At 34.9% G+C, this 26039-nt stretch overlaps 1 protein-coding gene across 3 annotated transcripts; it reads right to left on the bottom strand.

The window, feature by feature from the left end:
* Nucleotides 1-1203: 1203 nt before the first annotated feature.
* MYL1 (myosin light chain 1) lies at nt 1204-25375 on the bottom strand. Of its 3 annotated transcripts, XM_029225270.1 has the most exons (8): nt 13403-13476; nt 12674-12698; nt 12393-12420; nt 8318-8461; nt 5844-6017; nt 5311-5388; nt 2141-2183; nt 1204-1528 (listed from the first exon to the last, which is right to left on the bottom strand). In XM_029225270.1, exons 5-7 carry the CDS (start codon nt 6013-6015, stop codon nt 2155-2157), a joined length of 279 nt encoding a protein of 92 aa, XP_029081103.1. In that variant the 5' UTR covers nt 6016-6017; nt 8318-8461; nt 12393-12420; nt 12674-12698; nt 13403-13476; the 3' UTR covers nt 1204-1528; nt 2141-2154. The 3 variants fall into 3 exon arrangements, with proteins under 3 accessions (XP_029081103.1, XP_029081101.1, XP_029081102.1); XM_029225268.1 differs by lacking the exons at nt 12674-12698; nt 13403-13476 and adding an exon at nt 24946-25375; XM_029225269.1 differs by lacking the exon at nt 12393-12420 and having other exon boundaries at nt 13403-13491.
* Between the last annotated feature and the right edge of the window lie 664 nt (nt 25376-26039).

The raw sequence follows: 26039 nt of genomic DNA, 5'->3' as shown, positions 1-26039 counted from the left end.
TTTACTGAAGGTTCCATTGCATAGTGCTGTGTGAAATATCCAATTTCTGGTCTTAGGCAAACTTAGCCTTAAAGATCTTGAGGCCATAGTAAATTCTCCTTAAAAGAATGATTGTGATGTCCCAACATCACCTTGGCTACAGAAACTTAGGTCAAAGTTAAAGCTGTTGGCTACTGAAATCTGAGTGACCCTTGCTAAAGATAGGAGCATGATGACCTGAAGTACCTAACATCAGGACAAAATTGTTTCAGGTTCCAAAAATGTATAGGCAGGCAGGTAATTTTCAGAGATTTTGAAATCCCATATATTTTAGGGATATCTTTTTAGAGAGTGGGAGAACTAGTTATCATTTCATCTCTTCTAAATATCCAACTACTAACTTGCAAATTCTTCTTCTATTCTAAAGGAAAAGTGATACATGATAGCAATATGATATGATGAAGTGAGTTTACGCTATAAACTTGTCTATCAATTAATCTTATCATTTAGAGCACGTATTAAAAGATCGGTGCTTTGTGACCACCTAGAGGGGTAGGATAGGGAGGGTGGGAAGGAGACTCAAGAGGGAGGAGATATGGGGATATATGTATACGTATAGCTAATTCACTTTGTTATACAGCAGAAACTAACACAACAATGTAAAGCAATTATATAATAAAGATGTTAAAAAATAAAAAAGATAGAACCAAGGTTTTGGGGACATGGACATGCAAAGTAGAGGAAATCATAGCAGGAGAGAGAATTTTAATAGACAGGATCTTGAGTTCTTGAGTAAGAGTCTCATCCCCAGAGACGTTTTTTTAAGTAACAGCTGAAAGGTCACTTTAAATTTTATCCTTGAAGACATTTGGTGAGACATATCAAGGGCTTATTAGAATTTTCTAATAGGCCAGACTGTCACTAGAAGTGAAATAGGTCAAGCTATGTATACAATGATTTACACAAAACTGAAGAAACCTGCTTTCATCTTAAATTGCCGGATAGCTTATATTAAACCATCTCTGATTCTATCTGAATTTCCTCAGTTTTCTATTTTGCATTTTCAATGATATATGATTATCATTATTATTCAGTTATTGTTGTGTAGACTATAATTATTTATTCTCTTAAAATTTTATAATTCATCAATATTCTGTACATTAACAAAAGAATTGGGGTTTTAAAAATAAGTTTCTCTAAGCAAGAAGATAAAAACAGTGCGACTTGAACATTCCAGACTGACCAAAATTATTTATTGATTTATTATTTTAAGGATGTTTTTTGACCCATGGTAGAAAATAAAGAGCAGTGCTTGGATTTGAGATTGTCAGTATTTTATCCTTCTTTTCTAGAGCAGCAGACACTTGGTTTGTGTGATATGAATATAATTCAGAGAGAAATGTAAGGTGTATAAAAATTCAGGGAGTCCTTCAGTCTAAAATGATCCAAATTGTTTTGTTTTTCTGAACAATGGTAAACATATTTGGACAGTTAGTCATGGGTGTTCTTAGAATAAGGTCCCAGCCAGTCTTCATAAACAATGCTTGATCTGTAAAGGAAAAAGGAAAAAGAGTTAGATATTGATTGCATCTTTTCAGAAAGGAAATGGGGAAGGAAATAGTGTAAAGTGAAATAGAAGAAAAAGCACAAAATGAACCATCACTTCCAAAGTAAGGCATTTCCTTGCTGCAAGAACCTGGTTTCAAGTGCTGCACTTTGGACTGTGATAATATGGTTTTCTAGAGCAGTAATTGTTAAAAACTACTTCAATTTTTCAAAGAATATAGGCTAATGCTTTTATTATTGTTATGTTCCAACTAAATTAATCAGTTATTCTCTGGTTTGTTGAATCTCCACTGCTTAATTATAGTACAGACAAAGATAGGATCTATACATGAAAGCAAAAACCTCAGAAGTTTTTGCTTGTACACTTTTACAAAAATGCTGTATTTCTAAATAACCCATATCAAGGAGATGGGTTAATATAAATAACTTGTTAATATTAATATAATATTAATTATATTAATGTGTTCTGGTTAATATAAATAACTTCATTAAGAAGCAATACTAATTATATCCACAGCATATAAGTGAGGCTGTTACATTAAAACAGTACAATATTGAGAAACCCTTATATATTAAAGAGGAAACAGATAGATACCTTGAGAGCTCCATTTAGACAGACATGATGTGCTTGACAAAAGCTGTAGGGATAATACAGTTTAGAGTTAGAACACAGTCAAATTTAATAAGAGAGCAGTATAGTAAGTTAACTCAATTCTAATTATTCCTAGTTATAACTCTAGAGTTTATTTAAACTCTGTATAGCTTACTGTTCTTAATACTGGATTTATGGCTTTTCCCCGATTTTGTAAGTTTAGCTTTCTGATTACGTGTTATGTTCACATGGTTAAAATTTTTTCTTGAAAGTATGAAAGAGTTTATAAAAAAAAAATGTTCTTCACCACTGTCTCCCAGCTATCTAGTTCCTCTCTTTATAGCTAAGTTGGTAGAGCTATTATGCATGTATAAGAAAATACAAATATATGTTTGTAAAAATCTTTTTTACACAAATGGTGGCATTTTCTACAAACCCTTTTGCACTTGCTTTTCTCACTTCATAATGTATCTTAGAAATATTACCATAATCATAAACAAGGGTGTCCTTGTTCTTTTTTTAGGTCTGTAGGGAATTTCACTGTGAAGATGTACCAAAATCTATTCGATACATCGTACATTGATGGACATTAAGTTGTTCAAATATTTGGCTATCGTGAGCAACACAGTAATGAATAATGAATATGAATAACCATATATCACTCATTTCACTTGAGTGCAAGTATGTGTAAAGACTACATCCCTTGAAGTAGATTTGCTGGAATTAATAATTAATACCACATCACCACATAGGGATTTTAATGATTTATATTCCCAACAAGAATGCATGAGATCACCTGTTTCCATACACTGTCCTCAACCTAAAGTGTGGTTAAACTTTTAATTTTGGCAATCAGTATATCTAAGTGTAGTGTTAATCTGCATTTCTTTTACTATTAGTGAAGTTCAGCATATTATATTCATATATATTTTTATTTCCTTTCCTATGAATTGTCTGTTCATGTACTTGTTAATTTTTCTATTGGGTTGTGGTCTTTTTATTAATTTGTAACTTTTTTTAAAATTAGGCAAATGAACTTTCTGATGTTGATTGCAGATTTTTTTTTCTGGTTTGCTATTTGTCTTTTGACTTTGTTTCTGGTGGCTTGCCACTTAGATAAAAAAAATAATGTGGTTGAATTTATTGAAATTTGTAATACCTTCTGGGTTTTGTATCAGTGTTGGAAATGCCTTCCCATTCCAAAAGTTATAAATAATTTTCCATGGGTTTTATACTTTTAGCTTTTACATTCAAATGTTTGACTCATGTGAAATTTATCCTAGTAGGAGATCGAGATCTGCCTTTATTTCCTAAATGACTACACCCTTGTCCAAACAATATTTATTGAATGATTCTTCTTTTATCTAATGTACTTATGGCAGTACCTGAATGTAAAACATAGTTTATAGGAAAAAAGTAAAGCTTAACCAAGATTGTCAGTGAAGATATGCTTGGCTTAGTTTTTTCTTTTCTCCTGTTCTCTTTTTTTCTCTCCTTTCCACTTCTCTTCCCGCCCCTCTGCTTTTCTTGTCTAACTTTTTTCCAAGTTGTTAGACTTTATAAGTCCATATTTATATCAAAGCTGTCAACATAGCTTTATTGAGATGTGGTTAGATTAGTTTTTTGGGGGGATGGATACGTTTTTCAATTTTGTTGCAAAATTTTAAATTTACAAGATATATCATGCAACTTTTTTTTTTTTTTTTTTTTTTTTTTGCGGTATGCGGGCCTCTCACTGCTGTGGCCTCTCCCATCGCGGAGCACAGGCTCCGGATGCGCAGGCCCAGCGGCCATGGCTCACAGGTCCAGCCGCTCCGCGGCATGTGGGATCCTCCCAGACCGGGGCACGAACCCGTGTCCCCTGCATCGGCAGGCGGACTCTCAACTGCTGCGCCACCAGGGAAGCCCTATATCATGCAACTTTATCTTGCATCTTTATTTTGTGTGGTGTGTTGCTTTTCAGACCCTCTGGGTGAAGCTGCTATAAATTGATGGCAGAAAGACATGTACCACAATGTTCATTGCAGCTCTATTTACAATAACCAGGACATGGAAGCAACCTAAGTGTACATCAACAGATGAACGCATAAAGAAGATGTGGCACATATATACAATGGAATATTACTCAGCCATAAAAAGAAGCGAAATTGAGGTATTTGTAGTGAGATGGATGGACTTAGAGTCTGTCATACAGAGTGAAGTAAATCAGATAGAGAAAAACAAATACCATATGCTAACACATATATATGGAATCTAAAAAAAAAAAGGTTCTGAAGAACCTAGGGGCAGGACAGGATTAAAGACGCAGACATAGAGAATGAACTTGAGGACATGGGGAGTGGGAACGGTAAGCTGGGACAAAGTGAGAGAATGGCATGGACATATATACACTACCAAATGTAAAATAGATAGCTAGTGGGAAGCAGCTGCATAGCACAGGGAGATCAGCTCAGTGCTTAGTGACCACCTAGAGGGGTGGGATAGGGAGGGAGAGAGGGAGACACAAGAGGGAGGAGATATGAGGATATATGTATATGTATAGCTGATTCACTTTGTTATAAAGCAGAAAATAACACATCATTGTAAAGCAATTATACTCCAATAAAGATGTTAAAAAAAGTTGGTGGCAGGAAGTAGAGAATTGGCCACTATGAGAAATTTCATTTAAGCAAGAACACTAGAAAAGGAGATATAAATTTTAGCACCAGCTTTGCCATTAATGATGTGACCTTCACTAAATAGCTAAATATCTTTGGCCTTCGGATTCCTCATTTTCATAACTGCTTGCTGTAAAGGATTTTGAGATCTCTCCAACTGTAATATTAAAGGATATTAGTATTTAATATTAAAATTTATTCTGACACAAACCCCATCTTACAGAGGTGTTGTGAAGATCTAACAAGAAAAGATAAAAGTGAAAACACATTTTAACCTGTATAATAATGCACAGGAATGTTAAAACCCACTGGAGTAAATCTTATGTATATAGTCAGGTCCTTACAAGATATCTTTTTAGAGTTATTATATAACTGATTGATAATAAGTAACATTTGTATGTTCTCTTATTGAATAAGAAAGGTAGAGAAGATAAGTTGTTTTAAGCTCAAAAGTTGTCCATCGTCAACCCAATCAGTTCAGAGTTGCTGTAACCACCAGAGCATGTGAGATTGTACCTTCATAGTTGATGCAGCCATTGGAGTCTTCTTGACCTGCCATCAGGGCTTCCACTTCTTCCTCTTTCATCTTTTCACCTGATGAAACAAAACTCTTTCTTCAAAAAGAAAACCAGAGAATATTTTCAACATTCCACTGTAAGTGATCAGTTTTGGACTCCTGGAGACTATAACCTCTCGGAGCATAGAAACTAAGCCCTTCCTGTTCTCTAGACAGAAGGTTATCAATAAATTGTTTTTGAATAAATGACTTAAATGCACACTATATACCTGATCATCCAAACTCTATCCTGTAAGAACTACAATGCTGCACATTACTTATTCATTACCAATAATTTAAGTTATCATTTCCCCCAAATAAACTCATTGACATTGAGGTTAATTGATATGGTCATTAACTTTTGACTATTCTTTTTCATTTTCTGTTTGTAGTCTTTCCCCCTACTTATTTTGGTTATAACATGATTGCCCTAATTCATGCTCTTTCCTATATATTCTGTCCTATTAAGTCCACTGAAATGAATATTTCTTACCTAGTGTAGCTAGTACATGACGAAGTTCAGCACCCATAACGGTGCCATTGCCTTCCTTGTCAAAGACACGCAGACCCTCAACAAAGTCTTCATAGGTGCCCTGGTCCTTGTTGTTGGAAATAGATTGCATCATGGGCAGAAATTGTTCAAACTCAATTTTCTTGGCATTCATCTCTGGAAGAAATTGCAATTTGGAGAGTTATTATCTATCATTAAATGCCATCTCTGAGTCACAGATTAAGCTTGAGAGTTCATTCTAGATCATCTGAAAAATCTTCATACAGCTTAAATTTCAGTTGGTAAATGACTGATGACAAAATGTTTGTAATAGATAATAGCATGAGCTCTGGAGTCGTAGTGCTTAAGCTTTAATCCTCAGCCCACCATTTACAACTGTGTGATCATGGGCAAGTTTCTTTTTTTTTAGTGAGCTATTTATTAATTAATTTATTTAATTTATTTATTTTTGGCTGCCTTGGGTCTTCGGTTGCTGTGTATGGGCTTTCTCTAGTTGCGGTGAGCGGGGGCTACTCTTCGTGCGGTATGTGGGCTTCTCATCCTGGTGGCTTCTCTTTTTGCAGAGCACGGGCTCTAGGCATGGGGGCTTCAGTAGTTGCATCACGGGGGCTCAGCATTTGTGGCTCACGGGCTCTAGAGCGCAGGCTTAAGCTGTGGCGCACTGGCTTAGTTGCTCCACAGCATGTGGGATCTTCCTGGACCAGGACTTGAACCCATGTCCCCTGCATTGGCAGGAGGATTCTTAACCACTGCACCACCAGGGAAGCCCCATGGGCAAGTTCCTTAACCTCTTTGTGCCTCAACTTTGTCATCTCTCAAAAGAGATACCTTGTAGTGGTAGTGTGAGCATTAAATGAGGTAATACATGCAAAGTCTATTACAATATCTGGGACAAACTGAGTGCTTAATCAGTGTTAGCTACTGATTTTATTAGTATTGTCAATTTAATATTTTCTATAAACACTAGGGAAGCAATATAGAAATATACTGATAACAAATCCATTAACATATAAATGTAGCAAAACCTAACTGAACTTTAATATATATTCCACTTTTGTCTGAGCTTTTGTAGAGCCTTCAATTTCTTTAAATTTTAAGTAATTCAGAAAAGAAGCCTGTGAGGAGAGTGTGTGTGTTAAATACTTTGCGATCTTCTGATTTCTCTGCGGTTTTAGAGGCCTGGAGATAAGAATTTTTTTAGTATCTTCTGACAAGATAAACAGTATTCACAGCAAAAGTATAAAACAGACTATCCAGATGTGTACAAATGGATAAAGTTATGGACCCCTAAAGTCAAAATTCCCATTCAGCAGTCTTTCCTTATAGTGTAGAAATCTAGTACATTGAGTAATATTAAGAAGATTAAATTTGAATGCTGAATAAATGAACATTTACCTAATAATTCCATTAAAGATTAATGTTTGATAAGTTAGAAAATGGCATTTAAAGATGAATTTGGCTTATTATGCTCTTCCTTTATCTCATGCTCCCAGCTACTTTTTGCATGATTTACTTGGACATTTTCCTTTGAAGAAAATGAAGTTTGAGGAAAATTCCTGCAGACTGATTTAGAGGTAGGTTTTTTGAAATCAAATTTTTTTTCTTTTGTAATAAAGGAAAATGGTCTTTTCTGAAAAAAAAAAAAGATTATTTGCCTTCCCCTCCTTATTTTCCTTAAGGCAAGGATAAATAGCCCAAATATCTACTTGAAAAAACTTCAGTTTTGTCTTCTTTTTTTTTTGTTCAGAGTGGTAGTTTTCAATAGACTATTATACTTGCCATGAATCATGGGATTGGAAAAAATTTCCTTGTTCCAGACTAATGACTGGATTACTGTGTCCAGCAATGGCTTCTTCAATTTTGCCTCTTACGTATCAGATCACTGACTTTTGCCTTAGGATTTACCTTGGGGGACTGAATGCAGATTTTGGCTTAGGTTTTTAAGTCTTTTTACAGTTCTTGGAAACAGAAAATAGTTTTATTAAGGTGTCATCTGTGTGTTCTTAAATTAGAAAGCTGAGTTTCCTTTAAGATGGTTTTTTTTTTTTTGGCCACATCCCGCGGCAGGCATATGGGATCTTAGTTCCCCGACCAGGGACCGAACCCATGTCCCCTGCATTGGAAACGTGCAGTCTTAACCACTGGACCACCAGGGAAGTACTGTAGGGTATGTTTAGATAACATGGTGATGATGATGATGTCAGCATTAGATATCATTTCCTTTCATTAACATGAAATTATATCATGCTTACAAATTCTAAAGGAAGGTTAACTTATTTTATGAGGATAAAAACTAAGACTCTAGATGGCCAAGGGGCACACTTACCATAAAAAGTAAATTAAACCCTATTCTGTGGAACTTATTTCTCTATAAATCTCTCTCGCTCACACACACACACACACACACACACACACACACACACACATCCCAACTTCTTGGAAAAACATGTGTTTACCTTCATTGCTGGGGTTTCCCAGAACCGCCTTGACCTCTGCATTGGTGGGATTTGTGCCCAGAGCCCGAAGGACATCACCAACCTGGCTTAAGGTGATCTTGTTATCACCTGTTCTGTCATATAGGAGAAATGCCTCCTTGAATTCTGAAAGAAGCAAGAAACATTAGGATGCTTTTTTAATACTTCAGACCGATAAATTAATCCAAACTTCATCAGGGATCCAGTTCAAACTCTCCTCTACAGCTTTTGCCAGTCACTTAAGTTTTTATCTTTGGGCTCTCCCTTTTCTAAGCTCAACTGACAACTCCCTTTGGACATTTCTTTTGGGGTCTATTTTAAAGCAGGATTTCCAGTTTCAAGTCATATGTTCTTATTCATCAGATATGGAAATTGAAACTGCTAGTCATATTTATTCATATCTCCTTCATCTGCCTTGGACACAGGGCTGGGTTAAGAAATTCTGAGGCCTTGAGAAATCTTAAGAATTCCTCATAAAATCCCTTATATAATTAACAATGTTAATAAAATTTCAAGAAAACAAATTTTTCAATCGGGGTTGTGTCATGTGAGGTTAAACCAAACTTCTTAACTTATACAGAAAAACCTGCTCTTGAGGTACAAATTTCCTAGGCTCTTCTCTTAACTAGTTTTCTTCAGGAGTAACTTCATTTTTCAGGAAAAAAGGTAGATGAGGCCAATTTCTAAGTTCTATAGTGTCATTTAACCACTTCAATGTATGACTCTAATAGGCTCCTAGTGTAACTGATTCTGAAGACTTATTTGTTTGAATCTATTGCTATGGTGATCACTTTAAACTTTACTCTTTTTTCATATAATAACGTATGATAACATGTTGCTGTATTAGCTTTAGAATGTAAGTACACGTTTTAAATTAAAATTTTATGGAGATAAGTATAGATTCACATGCAATTTTAAGAAAAAATGCAGAGATCTCTTAAATACTCTGTCTAGTTCCCCCAATAGTACCATTTTACAGAATTATAGTACACTATCACAACCAGAATAGTCACATTGATAGACTCCACCTATTTTACTCAGATTTCCCTAGTTTTACTTGTATTCATGTGTGTATGTAAGCACATATTTTAAAAGTGTTGTCTATTTTTATCACAATCACTCTATTGTTTACTTTCCCTAAATTTTGTCATTCTCCTTCGATAGAATTGGTTTTGCCTTTCAGGATTACATTAACAAGGAATTAAGAAGTATACACCAAAAAGAAAGAGGTGCTACTATGGATTTAGGGGCAAGTAAAGATACTTTAATTGAACTTTTAAAACTTAACTAAATTAAATTTTCTGGAGAACCTAAAAGTACCGATGGCAACTTGTTGGAGTTAATACCAACAACATTCAAAAACCCATTTGTGAATGAACTGGTAGAGGTGAAAACATTCTTTTTAGTCCATTAGTGGTCTCAGATCAAGAGATGCTATCTAGATAGATTACTCAGCAAAACATCCTATTTAACTATCCCTTCATCCCCTAATCTAAGATTGCACCAGACATTATGTTAACAATCAACTATAGATCATGTTATCATTCTTTGCTGAAATTTCCGCCTCAAGTTCTATGCAAATTGACATCACAGATCATTTCCCCAACTTAAAAGACATGCGGCAGGCACTGTGGGGTCATTAGTCAAATATTATATTTTATCTTCCTATGGGACATGTGAAACTGAACTATTCTTATTACTGGCTCCAGGCTTTCGTGCAGATTGCTTAGAGGGCTCACTATTACCCTGGTCAGATCTTGATGTAGAAATAGGGTCTTATGAGCTGTAATAGAATCTCTCTGACATGAACCCTTTTGTTGATTTAAAGGCCAAGGCCAGAAAAATATTGCTCTTCCTACACCAGATTTTTAAGGCTTAGTTATTCTCTTGAAGAGTCTAAAACATGGGTTAGCAAATGACTGCCTACGGGCTGGCTGCCTGTTTTTGTAAATAAAGTTTTATTGGAATACAGACATGCCCATTCATTTATGTATTGTCTATGGCTGTTTTCATACCTCAGTGACAGAACTGAGTTGTTTTTACAGAGACTGTTCTGCCAACAAAGCCTAACATATTTACTGTTTAGCTCTCTAAGAAAAAATTTGCCAGCCCTTAGTCTAGAACAACACCGTTCTAGGGCTTTTTGTGATGATTGAAATGTTCTGTATCTGGGCTGCCCAAAAGGGTAGTAGTTACCTTCCACCTGTGGCTTTTGAGCACTAAAATATGACTAGTGCAAAGGAGAAAGTAGACTTTTAAATGCATTTATTTTTACTTAATTACAGGTTAAATTTAAATAGCCACATGTGGCTAGTGCAACTCTACTGGACAGCACAGGACTTACACCTTTAGAATGCTATAATTTTCTAGTGTTTTTTTCTTTTCCCCAAACTTGTGATACATTCAAGTAGAGCAGCCATGAGAAAAACTCTAATCATTGAAGAAGGAAGCAAACAAAGTATGTCTTTATTTATTTCTTAAAATGTAATATTTCCTTTTAATTTAAAATGCTTACATTTGTTTTCCTGGCACAGGAGAAAACCAGTCCACCACACTGATGTTTACTGAACCTCTATATCTAAAACCTATTTTACATATGGAGTAATATGGTTAATGTTCAGCACCAAGTCCTCTGTCTCTGAAAGGGTTTTTAAGTCTTCTATTGCTTGGTTCTACCATAGTTTGGCAGTCATAATGACACATAAATTAGATATTTAAGAGGACTGGGGTACAGTAGCAGATAATGTAGCAGCATCATTAGTTAAAATACATTAAAAATCAAACAAATTAGAGTAGAATTACCAACTGTTTTCAATAAGAAAAATTAGTCCTTTGTAGTATAATTTCAAATGATCATGGGTTCTGAGTCATCAGGTCATCTAATTTGTCTGCATGAAGGCATTAACCATGATGTAGATATATATGAGTCTGTACAATAGCAAATATCCTTTTTTTTCTTAACTGATTTCCAAACATGAGATATTCCAGACACTGAAACAGGCTGAAAAATGTTGAATCCTTTAGATAGAGAACTGAGTATAATTATATACCTATGAGTATTATCACAATTATTTATATATTATAAATCATAACATATATACATACTTATCATTATGACCAATATCCAATTTATACAATATTGTATAACTGAAATTTTCTTCCATCCCTTCTATAGATGTATTTTTGTCTCAGTTTATTTAAATATGTGACTCACTTCATAAGACATTCTGCCCTACACTTTCCAGTGAAACAATAAGAGTCTTAGGGCACAGGATCTCTTGGATCCAAAGACCTGAAGAAGAAAAAGTGGAAGTCTTAGGGAAACTATTCATATTCTTTTGAATCTCCAGAATTTGAAGTCTTCTAGTTAGAAACTGTTTCTATGAAATAAATTTCTAATTAATTTAAAGTAATATTAGATTTTGACCCTATCACTAATTCTTTGGATCTTTGAGTCAGTCTCAACACCTCTCTGGGAGCCTGTCCTGCATCTCTAAAGATGGACCAGGAGATGGCTAAGGCTCCTCCCACAGTTTTTTGATAAATAATTTTCCCCTCATTTTCTCTGAATGCACATTTTTTCTATATCCACTTCACCTGCTATTTCTCTCAACTCACTATGGTGCCCACTGAAATTATGTGTATTTGGTAATTGGGCAGTTTTAGAATCAATTTTGTTTTCTAAATTGAATAATTTAGACCTGCCAAATCATTCTTTAGGGATTTGATTAACAAATTAGCCATCCAGAATCCACATATTTTTGGGGGGTATATGTATGGTATTACCTACTGTATCAAATTGGTTCTATTTAGAAACCAGTGAATACAAGAAATTATTTTGTGGTATTTAGCTTTTGTTTGCCTAAACTTTTGATTGCTGATTATACGTGAAGGGTTCATGTTGAGAGAATTTATATTTAGAGTGATTGAGAGCATTTATATTTAGAGTGACAACATCAGTGGGGATAATTAGAAAGAGCTAATCTCATCTCAAGAGAGTTGGTTTTCTCACATGCCATCTTTATGAGTGTGCACATATTATATCGTTTAGACTTACCATCCTGCTGTTGCTTAGAGAACTCGATCTGTTAGAAAGAAATTAACCACAAAGAATATTTTAACCAAACAAAAATGTCCTGATTTTCAAATGTATCCAAGCTCATTCCCTGAGTAATCTTCAAAGTAAGCTGAAAATGTATGCCTACTTTTCAGAGTTCAGGCATGGCTTGGATACTAAGAGGTTGAGCCATGCAGTAACATGTCTTGCAGATGAGTGGTATTTCAGAGGCTAAGAAGCGCTCTGCCTACCTCTGGAATAGAGAAGCTCAATTCACTTACCAGCAATCTGGTCAGCACTGAAGGACTGCAATGGCGAGAGAGAGGAAGAAAGAAAGAAACAACTAGTACTCTTTCAAATGCGTTGACAGAAGAGAGTGCTCTCTGCTCTGAGATTTTTAGGAAGCTATGTAGGTGTCATAGAATAAAAAGGTTGCCTTAGGATACTTTTGAATCTAGGAAAAATAAAAAGCTGTTGCAAAAGATAGTTAGGGAACATCTTTCTATATCTTAATCCATGAATCAATGATTTAACAAATGCTAAATCAGATTCTTTCTGGAATAATATAATAACCTATGGTGTATTTAACATACGTCTAATACAGACACACTGCATTAAAAAGGTCATTTGAAGTCTTTCTTCTATTTAACCAGTATATTTTTACCCAATGCATGGAAAGTAGTTTATTTAATTTTAGTTATCAGCATCATTGGATTTTTTTTTAAGGTATAGTATTTTGCTATAGTTGGAGGTTTTCCCCTAAATTTAGATATAATAAAACTTATGTGATATAGAAAGTTGGTGAAGCATAAAGTACTGTTTTTGGGAGTAAGACATATTTTTCCAGTTGGCATAATACCTTGAATTAATCTCTCCTGTCCTCAACCCACTTTAATAAAAACCAAAAGTAGATTCTACACACATACTGAATATGTTCTCTCCTCAATTTTATTCCTATCTACTGTCTATATCTGTCTATAAATTACAAGTAGTTTTCTCACAGGACCCACCATGATGGAGCTTCTGGGCTGCAGACAGCGGCGAAGCTGAAGAGTGAGTTGAGGGCTGCTCCAATCCCTGAGTGGGGGCCTCCCTTGCCGAGGCTGCCTTTTATTTCTGGAGAAGCTGTGACCTCACAGCTAGCATCAGGTTTCAGAGAGAAGTAGCCACTCCCCTTGGAGAGTTTTTTAGCTTTCTTAGGGCAAAGGGAAAGAGGGATCTGTACCCTGAGGTCTATTTTTAGGAAATCAGAACCTAAGAGTGGACAGCCATGGTGAGACCAATGCCTATCAGTACTTTTATGGTCTTTATCCCTGAGATGTTTTCTTGAGCATCTTCCTTTAAGAAGCTTCCTATTTGTTCAGTGGCAGAGGAGCTTAGAATTTCTCTAAAGGCTACAGCTGATCCCTTCTCTTGGTGAATTATGGACTTTGCAAGCTTCAAGTCAGCAGTTTTGGTATAAATGGAACTTTCTGGATGGGACTGGTTTGGGGTTTCAAATGGCAACTGCTATAGAAGAAACACTCTCTGCAGCTCTGTCCCTTGTGGTAAAGTTCAGAGGACTTGAAAGGGGTGCATACATTTTGTGTGTTTCTTGGGTCTACCCAAGTGAAAATCTGGTCAGTTTGTGAAATCTCCAATTAAAGACCACTCTTTGTACATTGTATTTTCAGGAGTATAGAGTTTATCTAAGCCAGGAATGGTTTTAATCTCCATTTTCAGCACTCTCCCTCAGTTTTCTTACATTAGGGCTGGGTATTTGCTTTCCTACCTGTTATCTTTATGGTGGCTGACTAGTCATATTTTTTGAATTTATGAGGTTCTTCTAGGAGGGAAAGCTGATGGACCATTTTGTGTTCTTTTTCTCTCATTCTGTACATGTTCTTTTAAAATTTAAAAATGTTGCTTATGTTCTTACCAGAATGTGCTGATTCCCGTTCTGCCATGTCAAACATTTTATGACTCAGTCACCAGACTGAGAACCAAAAGAATAAAAAGCAGGTGTTGTGAAATGCAAAGTTGTACTTTAGAATTTTAAAGGTATCCATGGCATTGGCTGGTAGTAAGTTTTTATGACAGCTTACCTGAAAATAGGGGACAACTCCCTTCCTAGAATGGTACTGAGAAGAGACCAGTCTAGTCAGAACTAAAGTTCAGACATGTTTATCAGTTTTATACATATTTAAAGCAGCTCAAAGGCATAAAGAATGTTAGAGTTAAATTCTAATTTAAGTACTGTTTCAGCAACTATTTTTAACGGAATGGTCACAAAAAGCATAATCTCCCTCTGCTAGGCAGATGTATACTTTGCAGCTTTTCCCCATGCCATTTGGAAAGAAATCAGCATTTAAACGCGTATCATTTTTTGTCCGAAGTTTGTAAGTAGTGAAAAAGATCTCATGGAGTCTGAGTCCCAAAATTAGAATTGAAAATATAACTTAAAAAATATTAGTAGTTGGGGCTTCCCTGGTGGCGCAGTGGTTGAGAGTCCGCCTGCCGATGCAGGGGACACGGGTTCGTGCCCCGGTCCAGGAAGATCCCACATGCCGCGGAGCGGCTGGGCCCGTGAGCCATGGCCGCTGAGCCTGCGCGTCCGGAGCCTGTGCTCCGCAACGGGAGAGGCCACAACAGTGAGAGGCCCGTATACCGCAAAAAAAAAAAAAAAAAAAAAAAAATATTAGTAGCCAGGTAGACATATCTTCATGAATAGATTGACATTTTGAGAGGTTGTTGGGAAATGGAAGTTAATAGAAAAAATTTAAATCCTTTGACTCATTAGGGGAAAATGAGAGGGAGGGACAAAGGTAGAAATTTGTCACCTTTGATAGTTGTGTAATTTGGAGTCTCATGATTTCTGATGCAAAAATTAAAGCCATTAGAGCAGACCATGTTTCTTTGTGTTTTACTCTTGTATTTAGGTATTGTGTCATTAAATTTGAATTGCCCTATGATAAGTATTGAGCACTAGCATATATCTTTGGTAGAATTAATAACTATAGATAATACAAAACAAACTCATCAAAGTTGTCTTACATAATGCCCATCCCATCATATAACCTACATAATGCTCATTTTCATTTTTTTCAGATAGAAAAATGTGTCCTTGAATACATATAAAATACAATCAATTTGTGTCAAATCTGTCAAGTAAACTGGAAAGTCATTTTAATAGCTGTATTTACGTTATAAATAAGCTATTCATAAGCACTTGCCTATTATGTAAAGGTTTATTATTTATTAAAATATAATGGAGGCAGTTAAACTATTTCACTCTAGTTTTTACCTGTATCTTTATCACATAGAGAATGAGAGTGTAGATTTTTTTGTGCTTACTGAGGATCAAAGTAAACATTTAAGCAAGCTATTGACAATGGTAGAGAAGGCTACAGTTTAGTCTAGTCTAGACAATAAACTATAGTTTAAAAGTAAGAAGACCTAGATATTGTGCCCATAGAATAAGTGGGAGATGCTATTTATTCTCTGGTACACTTTTACAAATGGCCAAAACATTCTCTTGTATCTCTTCCTGGGTGTTATAATGATGAAGTAATCAACCCTTTGAAGAAAGGCGTGATATGAATACAAAATGTCAGCTGATTTTGGACTCAGTTTGCTATATCATCATTTGGTTTGTTTTGAAAATTAAATTTTAAGTCTCTTCTATCTGGAATGTTCTCCTGTCATTTCTGCTTCTTAGAAATTAACTATCCTTCAAAGCCCTTGAAAGAACCTTTACTATTTGCCTAGCTCCTAGGATACTAGGAGCTATCCTTTCTGCCACTGAAATATGTTTTAACCTTCCTGACTGTAAACTTTTGGGAAGCACAGGCTGTTACTGGAGACCATTTCCCTTGGTCCATGATGTGAACCCAAGTGTGAGCCTCTCCCTCCTGGAAGGCTACCCTTGCCTTATACTTAGATTGTATCCCCCATAACTCTATAAAATACCTTGCCTATATTATATGTTCAGCAGAATTTTAATTAAATTAAAATCTTTAGAACAGATGTATAGTAAGTTCCTCCTTCAAACAAGTCTTCTCCTCTAGGATATTATCTTTTAAAAAATTTTTTATTTTTATTTAATTTTTTTCTGAAGATTTATTATTTATTTTTTTTAAATTTATTTATTTATTTAACATCTTTATTGGAGTATAATTGCTTTACAATGGTGTGTTAGTTTCTGCTGTATAACAAAGTGAATCAGCTATACATATACATATATCCCCATATCTCCTCCCTCTTTCGTCTCCCTCCCACCTTGCCTATCCCACCCCTCTAGGTGGTCACAAAGCACCAAGCTGATCTCCCTGTGCCATGAGGCTGCTTCCCACTAGCTATCTGTTTTACATTTGGTAGTGTATATATGTCCATGCCACTCTCTCACTTCGTCCCAGCTTACCCTTCCCCCTCCCTGTGTCCTCAAGTCCATTCTCCACTTCTGCGTCTTTATTCCAGTCCTGCCCCTAGGTTCTTCAGAAACCAGTTTCTTCTTTTTTTTTTTTTTAGATTCCATATATATGTGTTAGCATACGGTATTTGTTTTTCTCTTTCTGACTTACTTCACTCTGTATGACAAACTCTAGGTCCATAGGATATTATCTTCCTTGAGAGAACGGACCTTGTCAGTTCCTTCAAAGAGCTTACATTCTAGAGTAGGGGCACACATTCTCCTTTGGTGCTGTATCTCTAGCACCTAGAACTGCCATGCATATAGTAGGCATGCTCATTTTAAGTTATTGATGTATATGCCTTTATATTTCCAGAATCTTTCCTTAGATTTTATATAAATGTTATGATCAGGACTTCTAATTTGCCAACCCCCAATTTGTTTTTTTAAAGGGTGTTTCCATTTTAGCCTAAATACTTATCTTAGAGTGTTGGTAAAATAACTACCTTCCACATTTTTACGATTTATGTACTATTTAGTATTGAATGTAGGTAAGTAGTAGTCAGCAAGGTACTGGTACTAAAAAAGATTTTTATTGCAATGTTTTCAGATTATTTTTCACTTTGTGAAGTACTTTTCTAATAGTAATCATGAGGTTTCGTTAACTGATTAAAGACAAGATAAAATTTCTGGTATATAGAAGGAATTGATTTATAGAAAAATATTAAAATGCATTTAATCAAACAGGCTCTGGAATTGATGTATCTTAAGCTTTAGTATAACAAGAAGAGCTATAATTAAAGACGATCTGGAAGATATGTGATGTTGAATACTGAGGGCTAATGCCCTAGGAAGGACCATAGACTACAGTCTTTAAAGAACTTCATCATCACTGCTAGATATTACAATAGGGCTAATGACTGGTGAGGCTAAGTAAAGACCTTAATCTAACCAGGGCCAGTTTTCAGTCAAGAAAACATTGCTGCATGTTCTTTGATTTAATGCCTGGCAGGGAGAACAAAGACCTGGATGTATGCAAACCCTAACAAAAACTTAATAATTTTCACTTCAGTCTTAGAGTTATGAGGAATCATTGTAAAAGGCTAGCAGAAGTACTATTTTGGAACTCTGAGAGTTTTGTGCTTCAGAACAATTCACTTAATTTAAAGGAAATAGATACTTTTATTGCAGTTTTTTATTTCAACAAGGTTATATTTAGGCTGGTGACTCTAATATGGTATAAAAAGGAGAAATTAAGATCAATGAGAATACAGTAGCAGCCCAGGTTGTCTAATATAAGAGAGAATAGATGGTTATATTGGATAAACTGATCTGAATAGAAGAGGAAATGAGTAATTCTGTGGTTAGGATGCCTGCCTAGACTAGTCAACTGAATTCAGTCACATTAGAGCAAAGGCTGAATTATTAAAATAATACAATTTAGACCCACAGGAATTAACAAAGAGGTTTAAGTGAATTTTAATAAAAATGTAAAAATGTGACCTAAGTCTATACTACTTTGGATTTCTCATCAGCTTTTCCGTGAGAGTTGCACCTGCTCTACTTTGTGCATTTGTTTGTATGCAATTTAATTTAAAAATCCAAGTTGTGTTTATGTTCTTTCCTTCCTCTTTTTATTTTTAAAATAAAAGCATTTGTGAAAAATGCTTTGAAAAATGCCTTGTGTATGTGCTTTAAGAAATTATAAGTATCTGCTTTTTCCTCCATATCTGGAGTAGAAGTTCTGTTAGTGACAACAGGGATATATGAATATTGATATTACTATTTTGGAGATTTCAGGTCTTTGATATGGTGGAAAGAGACTTAGATGGGGATTGAGGTATTCTGAATTTTGTTCTGGCTCTCCTGTAACAAATCATGTGTCTTTTGATTAAATAACTTCTTTTATCTGGGTTATAGCTTTCTCAAATATGAAATATTAAACTGCATGATTTCTATGGTTGCTTATGGTTCTATAATGTTGTGAGTTTTCCATCCTTTTGTCAGTAGTATCTACAGCAGCTCACTTTTTTTTTTAATGGAAAAGGGCAATTTGCCTAAAAATTTGGTAAATGATATTATTTTGAAGTAGTTTAGATAAAGAGGAGTTAAGCAAAATAAAATTTCATAACACTGTGTTCAGATGAGTATTTTCTAGCTCACTTATATCAGGAGATGGTATATCATTGGGTACTTACTAGGTACAAAGAACCTCACTTGCCACAGTGGAAGGAAGAAGATAAAGTTGAATAAGATGTGGTTTTATCTTTAGGAAAAATTTTCTGCTCTGGCTTCAACTCACTATTATTAATTTATGATCAGAATAACAAAGATTTATCATCCATATAATTTACATTTTAGCCAGTATAACTGAAGCCATTACTACTAGTATATTGCAATTTTTGCCCTCCAGGTTCTGATTTGCGGGGAGAAACAAACCGTAGAAGTTGATGCAGAAACAAACTACGGAAAATCTTATTTTCATAAAAAAACTATTCCAGTATGAAGAGAAGCAGAAGAAAGTGTAGTATCAGCAGACTAAATATAATCCTTTCCACAGTTTCCATGAGTCAGATGGTGCTTAATGCCGGGTAATTATGGAAAGGCTTCTAAAGACAACTTGCCAGGGGGTTCATTTCAGCACTAAAATGTCGAGAGGCTAAATTTGGCACTGTCACTTTGTGGTCTCCTTGTCTTGCACAAATTTCATTATCTTTAAAATTAAAAGTGCTATTCACTATTAATTGGTGAACATACCTATTCCTTTCCAAACTGCCTTTTACATTGCAGACATTATCCAGTTACATATTACTTAAAATATAATTTTAGACAGAGTTACAGAATGCCCTTTAATATCTTCCCACTCCACTCCACCTGTTCTTTTACAGAGTAGATGTTTCAAAGTGGAAACTTGTTACTGATACCTAGTGATAATCTCACATAAATTTTGGTTTGCTTCTGAGGTTATAATCATGCCACAAATGGATGAATATCGCAATTGGTTGACATTTTAGTTGTATTAAAAATTAGTCTGTATTAAAAGGCCAGAGTAAAAGAAGATAAACTCTTAAAATTATATAAAGAAAACTTAGAAACAACTTATGTCTTCACTTATTTAGACATATCTCTTCACTTCTAATTAGAAGTGAAGACTTATGTCTTCACTTCTAATTAGAAATTGACTATGTCTTCTATTCCTATTTCTTTTCCTCAGATTAGTTAAGATTTAATCATTATACACGTGGCATTATATTTCTATATATGACTCCAAAGAATATTTGTTGAGATTTCCAGTTTAAATCATGCTACTTATTTGTAAACAAAATAGAAACCCATCCCATTCTTAGAATATTAACCTGATGGAAAAATTTGGAGGTCATGTTTGAAATATGTGTATGTTTAATTAAACAAAAGCAAAATTATTTTAAAATACAATAAGTTTAACTACATTTAACAATATTAAAAAATACTTTGGTATAGTTTTTTTCAAGCTTTATTGAGATATAATTTACATATAATATTGTATAAGTTTAAGGTGTACAACATGATGATTTAACACATGATATTTTGATATGTGAAATGATTACCACAATAAGGTTAGTTGGTTAACATAGCCATCATACTACACAGTTATATATATATATTTTTTTGTGGTGAAAACTTTTAAAATTTATTCTCTTAGCAACTTTCAAGTATACAATATGGTACTGTTAACTATAGTCACTATGTTGTATTTTAGATCCCAGAACTTATTAATCTTATAACTGCAAGTTTGTACCCTCCGTTCACCTTCACTCTTTTTTCCCATCCCCACCCAACCCTAGCAACTACCAATCTACTCTCATAATAGCATTTTTAACATCCATATTCCATTTACAACTTTTTACAGGAAGCTGGAGCAAAGTGACTGGGGGTCTTTCTAGTTTCTTAATATCTCACCTTCCGTCTGTAAATGAGAACACCCAACCTGTCAGCAACAGGTGCTAAGATAGGGGGAAGCTGAGGAAAACAAAACAGTAATGAACTGCCAAGGTCAAAAGTCTTGATGAACTAGCTCTGATGTGTGCCTCTCACCTCCTCTTCTGGCTACCGAAGGGCTGTGAAGGGCAATGTGAGAATCACCCTTATATTGACCACTCTTAACCTCATATCCTTAAGAGCAAAACAGGTTCCTTTTCACATTCTTGGAAACAGCAACTTCCCTTTTATAAACAGGAGGTAGTTTAGGATATGGTTAACACAACTGACTCTGCATTTGGCCTGCTAGGTTATATCCTAGCTCTGTCACATACTTGTTATTTGATCATGGGCCTGACATTGAACCTCATTTAGGCTCAGCTTCTTTTCTTGCAAAATGAGGCTAAAAACAACCTTAGTGTAATGTTTTGTGGATTAAATAAGATAATAAGGCACAGAGTAAATTCATAATAAATATTGATTATTATATTACAAAAAACTTTATAATTTTCAAAGCCTTTCATGAGCCATGACCTCATTTGATTTTTCCAACAATCCTTCTAAGTAGGACTGGGTTTGTATCAGCTTTGTTAGAGATGAGAAAAAATAATTTATAGATTAACACAAAAGGTCCTATACCTGGACAAGGACAAGTCAGGTGTTTCAATGAATACATAATATTTGCCTCCACTGAATACTCATCAGTAAGTAGATGTATTTATTGGGAATACTATACTTCCACCTTATTAACTGAAAGTTTAAATCTTCCCAAGCATATGGTCAGTTGTTGCTGTGAGATTTGTTATTTGATGAGTTTCTGTCAATGCATTCTGTACCGTTACCACTTTTTGTAATGTCGCCTGCAGTATCTGGTCAGGGATGACCTGATTGAGTGGTGAATACAACGAGAATTAAAATTTAAGCAGCACAATGACAGACATGATTCAAAGTCCCATCACCTCAGAGCAATCCTGACATATCAGCTAAGGCATGCATCATGCAAAAAATTTGCTTAAACATTGAAGATCTTTTAAAATCTAGGCACATGCTTATCTCATACTTATTTACTTTTGTTATTTCATTTGGTTGCAGTTTTGGGCAACAGGTGTTAATTCTTGTGTTTGTACTTGAAACTAAACTTATGCTGGGTTTTACTTCCCACACTTGGCGATTCTGTCAGGCTTTAGTCTGGGCATTGTTGCTGGAAGTATCAGCTCTCTGAAAGCAAAGAGTGCTTAGAACCACCCAGGACGGTAGATTTAATGTTCAGATATCAGCAGTATTTGTGTTTTTGAAAAGGATATTCATAGAAAATCCATGGGGCTAGGACATCAGGTAAGCATTCCCTCAGAAAATATAAAAGGTTTTATGTCAGAAGAACCAAAGAAATGTTCTAAAGAAATAACCAATAAAGCAGGAAATCAGGTTGGAAAACACATTTAAAAAATTGATAAAACTCATTCATATTGTTCAGAGTTTATGCAGAGTCAAATATATGGCTAGTAACATAGTATATTATAATATGGAACATAGATATTAACTGGGATAGTATTGAGGGATTAAATACTATGATTGTAATGACTATAATATTACACTAAAATAGTTCCACTTAAACGTCAGCCCTACTCAAAGTGTAAAGAACAGCTAGATTTCCAATCTTGTATGATTTATGAAAGAAAGTGTAAAATTCAATTAAGTTTTGTTCTTTATCGAGTTTTCAGAAAGTTAATGAACACATATAACAGCTCGATTAATTTCTTTAAAGTTCATTTTCTCTGCTTGAAAAACGTTTATAACTTATATGAGGTAATATATCTAGAAATACCATTACATGATTAAAAGCATCATAATATGAAATGTTTTAATGCACATTTTAATTAGTCTTCTTACCTATTGGGATGAAATTAGATTTTATAAAGTTCTCAAGTTGCATCACATTCTTTGGCTATGTTGTAATATCTATAAATATGCACTGATTTCATATTGTTGAATGCATATCATTAAAGCCATTTAAATTCTTGTGCAAAAATATGCTTCTTTTCTTTGTTCTCTTTCCATTAGGAATGGGCTCTCTGAATGAAAGATAATCTGTTTCTTCTAGATTCATTTAACTTCTCCTTTCTTGGTTTGTGTCCCTTATCAACATCCATCACATCTTTAATTCTACAATGAAATAGTGAAGATGGAGCATATCCCATCTTTACAGAGACTCTCTAGGAGTATTTCCTTCTTTTGCTTAGCTGTACTAGTTCACACTAGCATTAATTCAAGGATAAACCAGTTTTCAAGATACAGAAAAGCATCACTTCTCTGCTATGAAGAAGGAATCAGTTTATTTTTTGGATTTAAAAAGTGATTTTTTGTCTTTTCTTGGAGACTTCTTACCTGCCAAACTAAATTTTTATTTATTTACTTATTCTTACTCTGTTCCTTGGGGAAGAAAATTAATGCCTCTTTTCATTAGTGGGATACTTCTTTTTCTCCTTAAGAAGACACATTTTTTTCCTTTCCAAATGCTTGTAGTCCCAGATACAAAGGGATGATATTGTCTTATAAATCACAGTAAATATAAAGAGGAATAGCTTTGACACTGATTCATATCCCTAGTGTTAATGTAAAATGGGGAGTCAGTGAATAGAGGCAATTGGAATTATTGCAGTGGCTATAATCATGCTTATTGTATAATGTAGTCAGTGTGCATCTATAAGATATATTAACTAGTATTGCTGGAGATGAAAAATTTGATTTCCTCATAATGAACTGTATGCATGTAGTCCTCAAGACAGAAAAACATTTACTGGAAGATATGACATTCATTTTTGTCTCCTAAGTGGATATAAATTAAGAATAGTTCCTGATCAATATTAGATTCTACGACTAACTATTTTCCAAATATGACTTCAGTTACCTACTAACTCAAGAGAAAATGTCTGTCAAGATCTACTTCTACTCTGAAACATAAAATTTCATGTTTAATTGGAATGCTATAAAAATTTGGAATATATTTACTTAATATCATCATATACATCTAAGGGTGATCTGATTCAATATTTATGTCAGGAATATTTTTAAGAATCTACAGTTATACTCAAATAGTCAATGAATTATTTATTTATAGGTTAGCTTGGCTGTTGCAAGTAAACAGCATATTAAATGTCAGCAAGTATTAAGTTAGCAAAATTCAGATTTATTAAGCACAGAACTATTGGCTTAAGTGAAATGATCACCTCCTAGGCACTTTCACCCACTAGTTTTCCATACAAGGCAGGGTTCCCTAGATGAAGATTTTCAAACTGTCATTCAGACCAATCAGAGCCCAATGAATGAGGAGATGGTGCACATTTGATGGGTCACATTGCCGAGAGGAAACAGGCACATCCATGGCGTCATTCTTCCAAAAGCGGATAATCTTTTGGCAGTGGAGAACTTTGATCACAGCAAAGTGTTGACATGAAAATCAATCACATTCTCTTTAGTTCAAGATCAGTATGCAAGAGGTCAAAGACATAAGCTCAAAGCTGTATAACTAGCAAGTTTTACCATATTTGGGGGGAGTTAGTTTCATTTAGAAGCAACTCACATTTTGAATTAAATAATGTATATATAAATAAACAAGATGACAGTTATAGTCACTGAAACACTTGAGTGCGTAGTTGTCTGCACTGGGATGTCATTTAGTGTGGTATCAAATTTTATTAAGCAAAGCTGGAGGGGGAATTGAATTGCAAAAATCTCTTTTTCAGATGAAATAAAGCAGATGTCAAATAAATACATCTCGGACAACTGGGTCATCAGCTGTTTTTAAACTTTTGGAAACAAGTAGGGACTAAAACTTTCCTTTTGATGTAGCTTTAAGGAAGAGATCCAGTTTCCATAGAGATTTTATTAAAAAAAAAAAAGAAACCACTGGTTTAAATGTTTGTAAAATTATACATTTTGCACTTTGACAATTTAGGGAAAAAAGGAAACAGAAACAAAAAGTAGAGCAAATACAGGTTCCAAATATAATGCCATACTCATAATAATTTTAGTGAAATTATATGCTACAGTTTATTTACTTTTTAAATCAAGATTCTCTTCTACCCAAATCCACCAGTTTGCTTAGTAACTCCATTCCTCTCAATGAAAAATATGCCCCTCTGAAAGTTCCTAGTGTTCCCTACTGTTGAAAGATGTTTCAGTGACCAAACAGTTCACCCTTTTCATTACCTTAATGGCAGAGAGGTCAATCTTTGCTTCTTTGGGTGGGGCAGGTGCAGGTGCAGGTGCAGGTGCAGGTGCCGGGGCAGGGGCAGGGGCTGGGGCAGCAGCGGCAGCAGGTTTCTTCACGTCCTTCTTTGGTGCCATTGTGTTTAAAAGGATGGGTTAAAAAAAAAATAGAAGGAGAACCTCCTAAAGAACCTGTCAAACTGATTCTTGGAAGAGGAGTGGTGGTTCGCCTGATCCACAGACTGGTGTCTTGAAGGTGGACCCAGAGCATTAAATGGTATAAGGGCATGCATATATAGTTCACTTAGTGCCTAACAGCATCTTGACACTTGAGGCTGGATTGGACAGTTTGCTAGTCCAGGGGGATGGCATTCCGGCCCAGACTATAAATGGAAACTAAAGGGTCAGGGCTTCATCAATTTTTTTAACTCCTCGTGCGCTTTTCTTCCCCCCTCCCTCTACCTCCATGTATAAAGGAGAAAGAAGTATGACAAAGCCAGCCAGATTCAGATCCTTTGGTGAAAGTAAAGTAGATTGACTGATCCTTTCTCTTGGTAGAATGACAGTTCTGCTGAAGTTGTAAATCTTTTTTTTCCCCCTATGCCTAAGAAACTTTACTGAAGGATTTGATTTCAACTTGGAATTTTGGCAGAGGGAGTATCACCAGCGTTCACGCAGCTTATTTTCTCATGCCCCTCCTCCCTTGCCATAATTTGCAAGAAAATGTTTGTCAGCAAAGAGGTGGTGGTGTTTAAAAATAAAAAGCAGACGTATAAGGAAAGCCCATTAAGTCTTAAAGTGGCTTCCCTTCTAGGGAGTACAAACTCTGACTCTTTCTCTCTCTTAAATGGTGGTGAATTGTATGCTAAGAAAAATAATTAAAAACCCCTTCCTGTCACTTAACTTTTTTCTGTAATGAAAAATATCAAATGGGATGGAAATAACAGGAAGATTTACCCTCTTGCCAAACACTTTTTCTAAGAGTTAAGTAACTTTCAATCACAGTAGATATTTATCTATTTTACTTCCTAAATGGAACTAAGTCTAATTATTTATCACCTAAATTTTTTATCCATACTAGGGAGATAAGATAA

The sequence above is a fragment of the Monodon monoceros genome, unplaced genomic scaffold (assembly GCF_005190385.1).
Source record: "Monodon monoceros isolate NGI ecotype Baffin Bay Population unplaced genomic scaffold, NGI_Narwhal_1 Super_Scaffold_16, whole genome shotgun sequence".
NCBI lineage: Eukaryota > Metazoa > Chordata > Mammalia > Artiodactyla > Monodontidae > Monodon > Monodon monoceros.
The sequence above is the reverse complement of the archived record's forward strand: the minus strand, read 5'-3'. Positions and strand labels throughout refer to the sequence as shown.